Source organism: Oculina patagonica, chromosome 13 (assembly GCF_052425735.1).
Source record: "Oculina patagonica isolate OP01 chromosome 13, crgOcupat, whole genome shotgun sequence".
In the NCBI taxonomy this organism is placed as follows: domain Eukaryota; kingdom Metazoa; phylum Cnidaria; class Anthozoa; order Scleractinia; family Oculinidae; genus Oculina; species Oculina patagonica.
In genome coordinates this window covers 30,589,456-30,605,956 of record NC_135770.1, presented here as the reverse complement: position 1 = coordinate 30,605,956, position 16,501 = coordinate 30,589,456, and the positions used below count along the sequence as shown (strand labels likewise).

The following is a 16,501-nucleotide window of genomic DNA, read 5'->3' as shown; positions in this document are numbered from 1 at the left end:
CTTCGATGCACGTACACGTCTCAACGAGCTCTAACCTCTTCGGTGTTACGTGGGTAAATAAATTACATTTACAAAAAAAAAAATTACATTTACATTTTTTACATTTTTTTTAAAATGACATTTGTTTTTTTTATTTTTTTACATTTTTTACATTTACAAATTACATTTACAAAAATTACATCCTTTTTGTTTTATAATCATGACTAAATGTACCAACTTACTTCTGCAACTCTGTGTTTGAAATAAACATGCGTGTACATGTACAATGTAGCTTGCAGTCTCATGGTCAGTACAAAATATGATATTATATTATATCAGATGCACTCCTCCTCCTCAAATGTTTACAAACAATTATTATTGGCATTAAAGGGACTTTTAAATTCTGTCACAAGGAGGTAGTATGGACAAGTACATGTACATGTACGTGTAGTCACAGAACTGAGCATCAAATCTTGGTAGCTTGGCTTTATGTTTAAATCTTCCATTCTTCCTCCCCCCCTTTTATAAGTGCATTTGAATGTATTGACTTTAATTTATTGTGGTGTACAATATTATGTGGTTTTCAGCGCATGTATCTCGAGACTGCAGTTCAAAAAATGCATCAGTTGTGACTTATGTCTTTATAGTTTTGTTTATGTAAACATACTCATTTTTTGTTTATCATCACAGGATTTGTTAAGAGCTGGGCTGCCAGATGCAATCCAAAAAGCACTCCAAGGTGATGAGAGATGTGTTCTTGACACCATGAGACTGGTAGATCTGCTCTTGGTTCTTTTGTTTGAAGGACGAAGAGCCTTGCCTAAGTCGTGTGTCAGTATTCCCAAGGGAGGAATTTCTGGTCTTCGGAGGTTTGACAGTTCAAATGAGAGGTCACACAGACAGCTTATTGACTGCATCAGAAGCAAGGATACAGATGCAGTGATAGATGCTATTGAAAATGGTGAGAGTTACAGACTGAAATGGTCAAAGGGCCTTGTAGTGTTCACGTATACATGTACATTATAATTATGTAAACTGTATACATACTTGATCAAGACACGTCACTGTCAGTAAATGATTTCATTGAATTTCATTTAAAACAAAAAGATCACCAAGTCTGTATAATTGTATGTGTTGGTACAGTGTATGTTGACTATATGTGTGAATAAGTAAGTTACCAATATTACTGGACAATGATAATCATTAATAATTACAATACTAATTTTAATTATACAAACAGATAGTTATAAAATGACTATGATGTCATACAAAATGTCTGACTTATAAATTGCAGTGGAGACTGTTGTGAGACAGTTTTTGTTTTAAATTTATATGTTTACAGTGTTGTAAATGATTTAGCACAGTATCAAATAATTATTATTCCATTACAGGTGGATTTGAGGTGAACTTTATGGATGATGTTGGACAGACATTGCTGAACTGGGCATCTGCATTTGGAACCTTAGAAATGGTACATTACTTGAGCTCCTTATTTAAGCTATTAAATTTCTTTTACGTAGTCTGAGTCAGCAATTTTTGGCAGTTGCAAGTATATGTTTTACAAGTGAGTTTTTGTGATGATATTTTAGGTGGAATATCTTTGTGAGCGAGGTGCAGATGTCAATAGGGGTCAAAGATCCTCATCTCTTCATTATGCTGCCTGCTTTGGAAGACCAGCTGTTGCAAAAGTAAGTTTAAGTGAAATATTAACATTACTTTCCCCACAGAAGGGTTTGGAAATTCCTGGGGGTGGGAGGGGTACCAAAGGCCAAAAACTTAAAGGAAATGTATGGAGCTTAATTTGAATTTCCAGAGGGGTTGGGGGGTCTTAGGAAAAATCCCTTCTTTGGGGGAGGTATGGATAATTTATATAACGTTCTACACAATGCTGCTCAGAAAAAAGTCACTGATATTAGTAGCCACAACAATAGTAACTTTAGGCTTGTAGATCATTTTGTGAGAACAATGCATATGGAAATAAATGAATCCTGTGTAGCAGATGCCCATTTTGTGTTTGAGCATACTCAGTTCCTCTGTACTGCATTCCTGGTCAAGACACTTTACTCCCAGCCTCTCCACCCAATTTTAATAGGTACTGAAAAATATGATTAGGAAACGTTCAGCAAACTACATGTACCTGTAGCATTTTTCTCAAAGCGACTTAAAAATACTGCATCAGTTTGTTCCAATGAAGTCTGTTTACTTCTTATGTATGAGAGGGTACTTTGCTAGTTTCAGTCTCAGTCTTCAGGCTTGATGACTTGAATGCAGGACGAAAGAACATTTTCTTATAATTGATAGTCAGAAGGTTATAAGTGCTGATTCAGAAGTGAAAAGTGTTGGAAATGAATGAATGAATGAATGAATGAATAACTTTATTATCGTGTCTAAAAATGTTTAGCTGAGGGGAAAAGTCCCCTCTACTAATTGTGGACACCTGACTAAGAAAAAACTTTAAAAAACTTAAACCTATCATTGTACAGCTATTACAATTAATAATTTAAAGTTAAAATAAGTTAAAAAAGAAGCTATTTACATAATAAAAACGGGTAAAAAAGTAAATCTATTTATGTGATAAAAAAGACTATATACATGGCTAGTATTAATAGTCACAGAGGCGGCAATTGCAACGTTCATTGTTTAAAAAGTTATTGAAGTCACGTTTCCGAATTTTTTTCAGACTTTGCTTCGGCATGGTGCCAACCCAGATCTTAGAGATGAAGATGGCAAAACTCCAATGGACAAAGCTAGAGAACGAAATGATGAAGGCCATAGAGAAGTTGTACATATTCTACAATCACCAGGTATGCTTGCTGTTAGTCTATTGTTTCCAGCTGCTTGCTAAAGAACTCTAGTCAGTCACACATTGTGACATTGGTTTTGTTGACATAGGGAATATTTTGGTATTACATTTCACGTGGAGTATGTGTCTAAATGAAAGAGATTGCCGTGAAATTGCTAAAGGTTTAACAGACTTGCAGTGACAAAACTTATGGCAATGCACTTAGATTTCACTTAACCATACAAATATTTTCATAATAATTATTACCATGGCATAAAAAATGGCAGATTTCAGGGATTTCATAGTGTAGGTGACTGGGTTCCTTCAAGTGTTTTCCTTACAGGAGTCATTTAGTATTTATTATAGAATGTTTGAGGAATTGTGATGCTATGATTGGTCAGTTCGACTTCATTATAGCTCCATAAAGCACACGGCTTACGTCACGCACATGTATGCTTTATCTAGTTATGCACTATATAAGAAATAAAATATATATTAAAAAAAATAAAAAACTTTCTTCTAATGCAATTTTTGAATTAAATAGGCACTTGGGAATTTTTAAGAACACTGAAGAAGTGTGAGAGGCACTCGGCTGTGCCTTATATAACTGAACAACTCTGCATGCTTATATACTCAACAACCCAGGGGGCTACTTGAAAAGGTTTGATACGGGGAGGCTCCGCCCCGAGGTCCAACCCCTTACCCGTTTATATACCATTTTGACAGAAAAAGGTTTGATACGGGGAGGCTCCGCCCCGAGGTCCAACCCCTTACCCATTTATATACCATTTTGACAGAAAAGGCACCCCTTTCGTATACCTTTTATTGAAAAAAGATACCCCTTTCACATACCTAAATGACATGACATACCAGTATACCTAAAACAGGAAGTCTTATCTCATTTTTATGTAGCGTTTAATAAATTTAAATGATACAGCCATAAGGTGTGTCTGTTTGAAAATAATATTTTTATTAAAGGCCCCTTTAAATTCCTAAATGACAGATTTCCCTACCCTTTCACATACCTAAACTTATGAAATTCCTACCCTTCTATAATAAATAATAATTAACTTATATTGCACAATTATTGCGCATTACAATATAATATATATATATATATATATACACTCGTTTTCAAAAAGGTTGACATTTGAAAAATATATATATATACATGAAATTTATTGTTCTTATGTCATATTTGACATGATTACAAAAGATATATATATTTTATATATATATAAAATATGTCAACTTTTTTGAAAACGAGTGTATATATATATATATATATATATATATATATATATATATATATATATATATATATATATATATATATATATATATATATATATATAAATATATATAATATATACCTTATATACCTTAAGTGTGAAAAAGGTACCCCTTTCGGGTGGAGCCTCTCCATATAGGCCATTATAGGGAGTGCCCCCCCCCCTCCCCAGGTCAACAATGCACTCGGGTGCGTTTTATGAAATTATAAAACATTGATTTCTTTATTTGGTTTATTGGGTTTCTCTAACATGCAGTTTGAATTTGTAAGGTGAATGGATGGCACCTGTTGGAAACAGTGCGTCTGCTTCATCCTCTACACCATCAGCACAACCAGCGGCCACTCAAGATTCCACCAATACCGAGGAGAAGAAAGAAGAGGCAGAGGATGTGAAGGGAGACCCAGAAATGGCTCCTGTGTACCTCAAGAATTTACTGCCGCTATTTGCCAAGAACTACAAGGAGACAATGATGCCAAGCATAAGGAAGGCAACCTTAGCATTGATGCGTAAAATGATCCACTATGCATCTCAAGCTCAACTGGAGGAGCTGTCGCAGAATTCAACGTTTGCCTCAGTTATTGTGGAGGTCCTGTCAGTTGTCTTGGGTCATGAGGTGAGACTGCTTTAAAACATTCTTATCAGTCATGTTTAATATTACAGTCAAACACTGCAAGTTAACAAAAGTGCAATGTTTTGTGTCTGCACTGAGATTTTTGTCAAACTTTGCCTATTGATCGTTTATCTCATACGTACAATTTCCTTTTAATAATATTATCATATGATTATGATTATGATCACAATCGCTTGCTAAATTCTCATTATTTTTCAACAATTGATTCTTTTTCTACACTGATAATTGGTCTAATTTTACAGAAAGAAAGTTATTACCCATTTTAAAACAACAGGAAAAAAAAACTAACAGTAGGTCACCATACTCATTTTTGAGACAATGATGATGATTTACGTCTTTGGTAAGGTCCACCATGCAGAAAAAAGGTGCCTGTTGATCTTTTAATGCATGCACTAATTACGCATGAAGTTATGTGCAGTAGGAATGTGCAATGCAATTCTGGGTAATGACCTCAACTGAAGGTTAATTCAAAAATAATTAATAATTATTTGTTTGCTTTATAGGATGATGATGATGGCCATTTAACAGCCCTGCAGATCATAGAGGACTTGTTAGAGAAGTGCCAGGAGACATACATCAGTCACTTGGCTCGTCTGGGAGTCATCAGCCATGTGGCAGAGCTGGCAGGACCACTGCAGGAGGTGGAAGCAGTACCAGAGGAACCAGAGGTGAAAGGGAATGAAGAGGAGACTGAGAAAAAGGTATGGTATTATTTACAGACCTAGAAATTAGTCTTGTCTGCAAAAAGATAATCATGATAAAAACAGAAAAAGCCTGGTAACTCGAACTCGGATAACTCGAACACCCTGCTATCTTGAACTAACTTCTTTTTCCCTTGGATTTGACCCCACTTTTCAGTCATTTTTACTCACTCCTCCCAGTTAACTCGAACTCGGATAACACATACACCCTGCTAACTCACCACGGTTGCCCATTAATTAGAGCAACGAACATATCACGTATTTGACAGTCATTTTCCACTCTTCGTAAGAATGTATGATCGTGTTAGAGTTTCTGACGAGATAAGTTTAGTCGTTGTACTGTACTGTATACTGGATTGCAAAAAAATTAGTAAACTATCAATTAGTTTACTATAAAAATTAGCGGATATAAGCCACGACGTTTCGAACTCATCTTGAGTTCATTATCGAGTAGATAAAAATAACGGTTGAGTTTAAGTTCAAATAGACCCTCGCTGATAAATTTGAAACCCTGCTACATGTAACTTGAACTGTTTTCATTTCCCTTCAGAGTTTGAGTTACCTGGGTTCTATCAGAGTTTGAGTTACCTGGGTTCTACTACACACAAAAAGTTGAATTTTGATTTGTTGTGCTATAATAACCAGCACAAGCCACCCAATAACAGCTAATCAGCTCATGGTTTTTATTTTTCTTATTTTCTTACCACCATGTAACTTTAGGAAGAAGAAACTGTCCAGGAAGATGCTGGCGAGATAGAACAAGGCAAGCCATATCACTGGCATGACTGGTGCATTGTGCGCAGCCGTGACTGTCTTTATCTGTGGAATGAATCCTGTGCTTTGGAGCTTTCTAATGGCAGTAATGGTTGGTTTAGGTTCATTTTGGATGGAAAACTGGCCACCATGTACTCTAGTGGAAGCCCTGAAGGGGGTTCAGATTCGTCTGGTAAGGGTCAGACCTACTTTGTACAAACCATCAACTATGTACACACCCTGACACTGAGATTTAATTTTTTAATTTTTTTTTATAAAAATAAAAAAAAATAAAAATTACTTTTATTTTAAATTTAATTACGTTATTCTTCATTTGAACAGGAAGCCAAAATATATTGAGTATTCCAACTGAATGTGCGGTTTCAGCACACTTGATTTGAATAGGTTTTTCTTTGAATGAATTGTGAGATTAGGGAAAAGGATTTTATCTTAAATCTCTGAATTTGACGATTTCCTGGGATAGTTAAAAGGTAAAGGTAAAGCAACTTTATTTATACACGGTTTGTGTTTAAAGCTAGAAGCTTGTGGGGCCGTGTATATGAAACAAATACTGAACAAATATAATATATTAAATAAACATAACATGGTTAAAAATCAACTGGCTGGAGGCAGACCAGTTGGCTATTTACAAGCATGACCGAGGATTTGAACTCGGGACGACTGAGAACAAATCCAGATAGTGGTCAGAACGGGACTTGAACCCGGGACCTCCAGATTTCAAGTCCGGCGCTCTAACCACTCGGCCACGCTGCCTCCTCCTGCCTCTCTTTAATTTACCTAACTAAAAACAAAGTGATGTCTTTAAAATGGTTCACTTGCTCACTGTACCCTCTAAAATCCCACCTGTTGTAAATCTTTAATTATTACACCTGCATTTGGATGAGAATTTCTGACAAAATAATCTGATTTTTCATTCCAGAGAGTAGAGGAGAATTCCTTGAAAAACTCCAAAGGGCACGTGGTCAGGTGAAGCTTGGAACCCCAAGCCAACCACTTCTATCTTCAGCAGGCTCCAATCGACTCTCGGTAGGCAACTGGTCTCTCACATGCACCAAAGACAAGGAAGTATCTGTACACAATGCTGATGGACAACAAGCGACCATTCTTCGTGAAGACCTAGCTGGCTTTGTCTTTGAATCAAACAGAGGGACAAAGCACACCTTCAATGCCGAGACATCCCTGGGACCCGAGTTTGCTGCTGGCTGGTTGGGAAAGAGAGGAAAGCGATTTGTGTCGAAGGTCGAGGCTCAGAAACTGAAGATCAGAAACTTAGCTGCTGAGATTCAAGAGAAGTATCTGCTAGCCGCACAGGCAGCACCTCGTGAAGTTGTGGCCAAGTTACAGGAAATTGTCACACAACTGCATTCAGCTTGTTTGTCTCAGGAAAATCTTACCAAGGTACAGGACTTTAAAGTTTACTTTGTGTCATTCACTGAAATTATCTTAATAAAAGTTTTTGTCATGATTACTTTTGATTCAATTTCTACCTGATTTAAAAAAAATAAAAAAATATCTGGTTTTAATGTGTATTTCCACGGTGAATAACCATTTTCTGTCCCACCCGCAGAATAATTTCTTCACTATTTGCTGTTACGTACATTACGGTTAACAGTAGTGTCTTTAACTGGAGCTGTGTGCATAAGATAAAATAGAGAAAATGCATAGATGTCTCGTTTGGAAAAAGTTGATTGTGGTTCAACTTTTGGTTCAAAGATGTGAACAGAGGCAAGCTGTCCACATTTTTTCTCTATTTTTGTAACACATGTTAAGCCAGTTAAATTTACGCCCGTTAACGTACATGAAATTATGTAATGGAGTAAATCCACCTTTAGAGAGGAAGCCACATCAGCTGTAGCTGGCTAATGCGGGTCTTTTGTTCAGGTTGAATTGGAATTTGGAAGTGTTGGACCTGGAGCTGCTTCATGAAATAATTTAAGAAACGTTTGTTACTAACTACCACTGATTTGTCATGGTAGGGCGGAGAAAGTAAAGAATCTTGGAAGGAAGAAATGTTCGGTGCCTTGAAAGGCTTGCTGCAGGTACTTCAAGATGATGCCACTGTTTCATCCTACGAACTACAATCTACTGGACTGGTTACAGCTCTTCTACGTTGCCTACACCAGGTGTGATGCATTATATTATCAAGATTGGTTTACTTTAGGCAGCCAAATGTAGTTCAGACAGCCCAATCATATGGTGCTGAGCGTAGGGGATATGGCTTATGTGCATGTACTCTGTTGTGGTCCTTGTAGAAGCCTTGTTACTGTTGGTGCATGTTCTTGTTCAGGTTTGATCTCTTTGAGAAGAAAAGAAAGGACACTTAAATAAGAAATTAGATATTTAGCTGTAGCCCTTTTGCATTTATTGTGGACTTAGGACACAACAGATACTTTTGGTGGGTGATATATTGTACAAGAAAGATACATGTGAGTCCTCTTATACTTGAAGAATATAAACAAAAGACCTTTTGTTTATTTTTCATAATCAAAATACATAAACTGGGATGTCCCTAAGGGCCGGCTGAAAAAGCACTTAAATCCGGCTGAAATTTCACATGAATACAAAGACTAAAGTAAACTTTTAGAGCTGCCAAAGCCAGAAAAGCTAGAACTTTGGGCTTGCCAATGAGCCGGCTCGGGCTTAGCTATATCCCTGTTAGCATAATAAAGTTTCCTTCTCACACTTGACTGAACTCTTCCTCGTTCTTACAGACTGGCAAAGCAATATCTTCTGACAATGAAAACACCAGCAATCGTGCTGCAGAATGCATTGCTGAAAGAATTGAAGTCTTCAAGTCAGCTTTTGGTGAAACCGAGGAGCAACTGAACCAGGAAAAGTATGTGAACTATATTGTACAACCTTCCAAGTTAAAGCCAAGTTTTGGAGCTGGCGACTAAATTGGAACCGAAGTCGCCAGCCTGGCGACTAAATTTGAGAAGAAGGACTCAAAGCATGAGCTTAATTTAGTGACTAAAACTTTTCACTAGCGACCAAACTTAAGCATTTGGTGGCCAAATGGCCACTAAGGAAAAAATAACCTTGGAGGGTTGATTTTACAGTGATCAAACCTTAATTCTACTCAAACGGTCAGAGAAAATTGATGCCATTTTTTCACCCTTGTTTGAGAAAACAAGTAATTTGAAGGTCGGAAGGGTCAGAGAATTTTGTATCAAAAAAGTTTAAAGTGAGAGGTTTTTATTTTCTGATAAGTTATGGGTTTTGTTGTCTGTTAATTTATTGTTCATATCAATTTGGGTTATCTTAGAAAGAAGGTCAGCCTTTAGCTACATGTATCTTCAAAGAGATTATGTAAAAGCAAGGCATTCATGAACTGACCTAGCTTCTCTTTTGGTCACAGAAGTGGTGAAGTAACATCTGCCTCGATCCTTGTTAAGAAGCTTGTGGCTGTTTTAGAGTCAACAGAGAAGTTGCCTGTTTTCACTTACGAATGCCCTGGATCAGGCCTTCAGGTGAGTTTCAGTTATTGCTAGTTATGTAAAACTGCATAATCTTCCACCCATGATGACAGATCGATAAAGATCACCAAAAATCGAACGCAAGCTACTTTACAACCATCGTCAAAAGTGTTGGCACGATTACCAAATTAATTCATTCTGTCCTCCTCCCCTTCTTAATTTTGAGCTCCCGAAGATATTGCGCAGACAATCCTTAGCCACAATGGGTTCAACATTGAAAGGGGGGAGGGGGACCTCTTAAAATGTTTGTATGCGCCATTGAGAAAGTTTAAGCGTCAAGTATCTGCATTTTTATCTTCTTACCGTAAGCGTTCCAACTTCTTCTGTGTAGGGTTGTAGATCACGTTTGGTAAACTTGTTTTTCTTTTTCCTGGCTTTGACTTGGTGGAAAGACAACACTTGTAAAATGCAAAACGTCTAAAAACTACTTGTAAATTATTCACAAGCTAGTTTCTGTGGCTGCAAGGCAAGTGCCCATTCAATTGCCAGGGAACTGTTGTTTTAAATTTTCATTTTAGACGATAAGAAGATACATGTACTGCAAGGATTCGTTGAACCAATTTTACAAGCTCAAGACCTTAAAACCAAAGCAAAAATAATGCGCAGTTAAAACAGTCATAAGCGAAACTTCCCTGAACAATCTTTTATTTGTATCTCTAGGTGTTGGCAAGGCGACTTAGGTTCCAATTAGAACGAGCTCCAGGAGAGAGTTCTCTGATAGATAGAACAGGAAGAACGTTGAAAATGGAGCCGCTGGCGACTGTAGGAGATTTAGAACGATACCTTTTAAAAATGGTGAGTTTATTTTTGTACAGAACAAAAACGTCCTTGTGCCTTGTTTGTGTCTGTCTTGATTTGTGTTGCAATACGGTAAACTTATGAATAGATTATGAGCTCCCAATAACTACAAAGAACACAACATATTGGCCCGTGTTTCGAACCCGGACTGCTCAATCCAGAGTCCAGCATGTCATAACCATTACAGCTACCATGCCACAGTCAGGGCCATCGTCAGACTTTTGGCATAGACAAGGCAAGATCTGCGATAGCCAAAGGGGCAAGCCACTGCGGCACGCCCCCCCCCCCTTCCCCCCCCCCCCCCCCACAAAAAAAAATGAAATCAGATCTAGAAGACCTGAAACGCTATTTAAGCATTTTTCGTAAGCTATTTCTTCAGAAAAATCGATCTCGTTCATTTGGGGATTATTTTCCCAACTATTAGTAAATATATATTTTTTTAAATTAAATTTTTGGGTTACAATCTAGACGAGGCAAGTGTCTCGCCTTGCCTTTTGCTAGTTACGGCCCGCACAACGTGGGGAGAGTTCATTAATGTTATATTTTGCCCGTTTTCTTAAGGTTGCCAAACAGTGGTATGACTACGACAGAAGTAGCTATCACTTTGTGCGTCTCCTCAGAGGAGGCAACAAGATCACCTTCACGCACATGCAGGACTTTGACGAGAACGGCATCCTGTACTGGCTCGGCACAAACGGCAAGTCTATTCCTGACTGGATCAACCCAGGCTCGGTTGGAATTGTGTCAGTAAGCACGTCAGAAGGCAAGGGACTGCCGTATGGAAAGGTTGAAGACATTCTTAGCAGAGATGCCGCTGCTCTGAACTGCCATACAAATGATGATAAGTACGTGAAGATAGTTTTTACATTCTTTAAATTGATGAGGTTTACTGATGGAATTGTTGATGGAATAGAAATTTTGTCTGCATTTTTGTTTTATGCCGCATTTTTGTAGCTTTAATTTTTACGTCGCGTTTAAGTTGCGTCGAATGTACATGTAATTCGAGCTGGAAAAATCTCTGATAATACTTGACTCGACTGCGTTGTTGTATTCTGCACCATGGAAGCAGCATGTTCTTCTGTGCTATTTGGGTTGCCATTGAACTGATTTACACCCGTTTTTAGTGTAGTGTTTGAACTACACTTATGCGGTGGTTGTGGGTGAGGTGGAAGTGCTACCGGGATAACGCTAGGTGTGGACTAATGCGCACTGAAGTAGAACAAGCGTGCCATTCATTTCGAAAGATCGGCTTTCAAAAGATCGTATAATTATATGCAAGATTCAAATCCTCGCGTTTCCCAGTATGAATTGCAAGAATTTCTTGCCTTTCGCCGCAAAAGAAACAGCAAATACATGTCAAAAACTTCGAGTTGCAAGTAGAGTTTATTTGTCAAACATGAAAGCGAAAGTTTTTTAATGTACCACGAGCAGCATGCTCTTTTCCTAAAACATCAACAATCGGTCACGCAAATCGAACATGGAGAAATGTCAAGTATTTCCTTCGTCTGAGAGCGGAATGTTTCGTCACAAGGACTATTGGCTTGAGTTTTCTCGCCTGCCTTGCAGTAGGACTTGTCGCAATATCCTCGATATAGTCCTAAACCGGCCGTTTAGACTGTGTTACGGGGGCTTATGTTTTCAGACCGCGAGACAATAGATTTGACCGTTTAGCGGTAAATTTTTCGCGTGATGTTAAATATCATGTTCGGCAAGCTGCCAATATTTGTCGGCATTTACTGATGATAAAAATAAATCCTGCAATTGGTAATCCAAATTTTAAAGACAGCGATTTTGGTAGCGTTTAAAGTACTGAGAGCAGCTGTTTCCACTGTGCGTGCTAAACTTACAAAGGGCTTTGAATGGCGTTTTTTTTGTTCTTAAACAATATTCATTTTGGGGCTTTCAAAGGTCGCACGCAATTAAATATAAAAGATTCAAATCTTTGCATTTAAGCAAAGTGTGTTTTGGAAGACTTTCTTGTCTTTCGCCACGAAAATTTTTTTTAACACAGCAAGCACTTGACTAAAACTATAAGAATTGAATGTTTAAAACAGTAAGAGTCAAATCAAAAGTAGCGAGTAAAGTTTATTTGTCAAACACAAAAGCGAATGTTTCTAAATTTACAACCACTGAGTAATTTAATAGCCTGCGTGACGCATTCTTAATAATAAAAACAACATCCCGTCACGAGTTGATCATTTTCTCATGTTTACTCGCGTGAAAAGAAGAAAAAAAATCAAATTTCCAGTTCCTCACCCTTTACAGGAACGTAAGATGAGCAGACTTGAGCAGAATTTCGTTGTCCTCGTGGAAATTTGATTTTGAGCAGAAAACTTGATTTCTCACGGGCATACATTGCCGCGAGCGTCATTTATCACGTGATGCATTTGTCTCTTCATCGGCCATTTTGGAGTTTGTAGAGTAGTTTGTAATAGTTTTTACGTAGCTCGAGTGGTAGGAAGCGATTCATTGCTAACCTCGCGAGATCGTGATTGATTATCTCGAGTATTTAACTGTTCGCATTTTATGTTGAACACTGACAATACAACTTCTAACATTCCTGTGCAACCCATGATTTTTTTCTTACTTGCTTGCTAACCACATTTTATTGTGATTCCAGAAAATCTTTGTACCCACCCCACAGAGGTTCATTGGAAATTCTGATGGGAGAGGGGGGAGGGGGTCTCACAATTAAACTTTTAAAATAAAGTATGAAGATAAACCGAAATTTCCAGAGATGTAGGATGTTGAGGTGGGGGGGGGGGGGGGTATTAATAGCACATTTGTATCAAACACTACACTGTCCGTACGGACCGCTCGTTAGTGTTACGTGCATAGCTGTCTTTCTACATCCATCTTTCAACATGCTGTTTGAAATGAGCCAATCAAAACCGATGCATACAGTTGTTGGTTTTATGCTCATGAGCCAACAAGTTCAGAGAGTCATGCTAGTGGGATGTGATTGGCAGATTTCGTCTTGTTTGCTTAGCATGTCGAAAATGGATGTCGATAGAAAGCCGCTATGCATGTTACACTGTAAGCGGGCGTAAAAGTTTTCTGGGAAGTAGATGACATCTCATTAGGCCTCAGCAAAATGACATCGTAGGAATGTAAAAATAACAATTGCTCTTTGCGCATCGGAAAACTCACATCTCTATGTTTGGCTTAATTTTATGAGTTGTGTCCAATATATAAAATTCTCGATTTTACTGTTTTCTTTGCAGAAATGCATGGTTTGCCATTGATCTTGGCGTGTGGTTCATACCAACTTGTTACACTCTTAGACACGCTCGTGGCTATGGAAGGTGAGTTAGTTTTTGTCCCGTTACATCAATAACTCGACTAGAGAAAGGTCAGGTCAAAATCTTTTTTTTTTAAGAATTCACTGAGCCTGTGGCTCCTCCATCCGTGTGGTTACTACGATAATCATATTTTGATTACTCCAGAAGGTGCTGATCTTCGGGTTCAGGTGCTTGTTCTCAGTATATTTCCTTGCTTGTTTTGAGGGTCATGTTTCGAGAAAGGGTTTGTGTTGATAACACAGAGCAGTAGTATAATTTATGATAGGTAACGCCTTAAAAAACTATTGCATATACTTCTATCTGTCTGACTTTCCTTTATCTTGTAGGTCCGCTCTTCGTAACTGGCTTTTTCAAGTAAGCAAGGATGGGAAGAACTGGACAACACTGTACACACATACAGATGACAACTCTCTTAATGAACCTGGGTATGAAATGTTATTACTGTTTCCTTTTAAACCTTGAATTTAATGCTGTAATCTCTCAGCTTCAAGGAAAAAAATGTAAGGCATAATCCTTACTCACCAAGACAGGCCTCAAGGGTAAAAAAATACTCAATAAACTCCGATTCCTACACTTCTGCCCAGCGCCATGTATGCCAAGTTCTGCCTGGTGAACCATTCGTGCTGCCTAGCTAGATTGAGATTTTCTGCCAGAGTTTGAATTGAACAACCTTTCATTCCACAGGTCTACAGCATCCTGGCCGCTAGAGCCTCCCTCAGACCAAGAGGGTTGGCGATATGTTCGGTTGCAGCAAGCTGGTAAGAATGCCAGTGGTCAGACTCATTATCTGTCGCTGTCTGGATTTGAGGTGTATGGAACAGTAGTAGCAGCTGTGGAAGAACCATTAGGTTTGTTTTCAACTTTGAACTTTACTCACCTTGACCTTTTAATTCTTGGCCCATTGCAGTCAGGAAAGGATAATATTGTATCTGATGGCTACAATGTTTGTTCAAAATTAAGGATCACCTGATAGGCCGGCTTCAGAGAGGACAGCTTTTTAATGAAAATTGAAATGACTTCCTGCTCTAGTTTGCCCATTCTAAACTTCTCGTTGTCTCTTACAACCCCTAAGTAAAATCTCTTTCTCTCTTGTAGTCTTAAAGAAGCGTGACACAAAATATGTTTTGTGCCGAATAAAATAATAATTGCGATAAACAATCTATTCAAATTGTTTTAAAATCATAGAAAACCTCAATAAATTAATAGTTCATTACTAAAAGAGAAAAACACCAAAAAGGAAACAGGGATGGTTGAAATTGCGAGAGATTGAGAAGGAATGAAATCTGTTACTCTTCCAGAGTTCATAAAGATACTAAGGGTAGATGTTTTGTGATGAACAAAATTATTTTCAAATCAAAGGTGATTAACTCAATAATAGTTTACTAAGTTAGAAAAACCGAAGAAGTGATCGTAATCCAAAAAGGAACAACGATGGTCTAGACTCGCGAAGATTGAGACATAACATAACGTAACGTATCTTATCGTAACGTATCGTAACGTAGCATAACAAAAACTTTATTTTCTCTCAAATTTTAGAGTAGCTTATAGTTAATATTATTAATATTAGTAGCTAATATCTTTGAGGATACAATAAAATAGATTAAAATATGCTACAAAAATTTGTAACACACTTAGAAGAAACTAGTATGTATATAAAAGCAAAAAGTGTCTAAACAAAAGTAATGCCCTGAATGTTCCTCTTAAATTCTGTAAAATCACTTGTTCGCGTAGTGTCTGGCAGCGCATTCCTTTGCTTAGCTGAGAAATACGAAAATGAATAAAGGCCATAGCTGATCGTTCTAGGCTTACTGAGGGACAAAATGTAATTGCCTCGAAGATCATAAGAAGAGGTCCGAAGTGAAAACATATTTCTCATATAAGCAGGAAAATGTGGGAAAAACAGGCTCTTATATAATAATAATTATAAGGAAATTCTGAACGCGCTTATTAGCTAAGAAGGATTACAGTCATCGAACTTGTGGCTAATTTTATCATTGAATTTCCAGGCCCAGAGCAGTCATCTCCCAAGGGTGTCACTGCCGGCGACAAACTGGCCAAGTCACTGAAGCCCTGCTGGTCTCTGTGTCCTGGTAAAGCTGCACGGGAGGTGGAGGCTGCCTTACGCCGCCAACGCCGCCTTATTCGCTCGCAGATGCTGAAGCACCTGAATGTGGGCAGTAAGGTGGTCCGCGGCATGGACTGGAAGTGGAAAGACCAGGATGGAAGTCCCCCTGGTGAAGGCCTGGTGACTGGAGAACTGCAGAACGGTAACGGTGATTAGCAGTCTCATGAAGTTGTAGAGCACAAGGGGCGGGGTGGATATTATTGTTTATAAAGTAAGGTAAAGTAAGGAAGACCAACCGAAAGATGTCAAGAAGTTGTAAAAAGTAAACCAGTGGTTCAACGCGTTTATTTAAGTCAATTTAAGTTACGAGTCTCAAAAAATCGTCACTAAAAGCAGGGCAAAGAGCCTTCAAGTCACTTGTAGCCAAGGAATAAAAACGTAAATTGACTTGAAAGGTAGCGCAGCAGGGTAGAGAGACTTTCAGACAGTTGCAGCCTAGAAAAAAAAAAAATTGGCGCATTAGTGCAAAGAGACTTCCAGTCACGTGTAGCCTAGGAACAAACTTAAATTGGCTTGGAGCATGGGGCAGCCAAGTGGTGCAGTGTTGTAGATAAGCGGGGAGTCCCTGCTGGGTCACAGACCTGACAAGGTTTGCCTGTTCCAGGCTCTCGGTAGTTCTCGGTAGTTATGGGAGAGCGAAA

The 16,501-nt window shown here is 38.2% G+C and overlaps 1 protein-coding gene across 3 annotated transcripts in view; it reads left to right on the top strand.

The window, feature by feature from the left end:
* LOC144636015 (E3 ubiquitin-protein ligase HECTD1-like) overlaps nt 1-16,501 on the top strand; it is a 39,841-nt gene that overhangs the window by 7,427 nt on the left and 15,913 nt on the right. For 2 of the 3 annotated variants that reach the window (XM_078495151.1, XM_078495150.1), the window contains exons 5-21: nt 670-940; nt 1,371-1,450; nt 1,569-1,667; nt 2,660-2,783; nt 4,323-4,666; nt 5,188-5,385; nt 6,106-6,331; nt 7,079-7,557; nt 8,136-8,282; nt 8,871-8,995; nt 9,518-9,629; nt 10,296-10,430; nt 10,995-11,278; nt 13,658-13,738; nt 14,062-14,160; nt 14,420-14,583; nt 15,742-16,008. In XM_078495151.1, coding sequence (XP_078351277.1) covers nt 670-940; nt 1,371-1,450; nt 1,569-1,667; nt 2,660-2,783; nt 4,323-4,666; nt 5,188-5,385; nt 6,106-6,331; nt 7,079-7,557; nt 8,136-8,282; nt 8,871-8,995; nt 9,518-9,629; nt 10,296-10,430; nt 10,995-11,278; nt 13,658-13,738; nt 14,062-14,160; nt 14,420-14,583; nt 15,742-16,008 — 3,235 coding nt within the window. The remainder of the gene's footprint in view (nt 1-669; nt 941-1,370; nt 1,451-1,568; nt 1,668-2,659; nt 2,784-4,322; nt 4,667-5,187; nt 5,386-6,105; nt 6,332-7,078; nt 7,558-8,135; nt 8,283-8,870; nt 8,996-9,517; nt 9,630-10,295; nt 10,431-10,994; nt 11,279-13,657; nt 13,739-14,061; nt 14,161-14,419; nt 14,584-15,741; nt 16,009-16,501) is intronic. The other variant, XM_078495152.1, reaches the window with a different exon arrangement.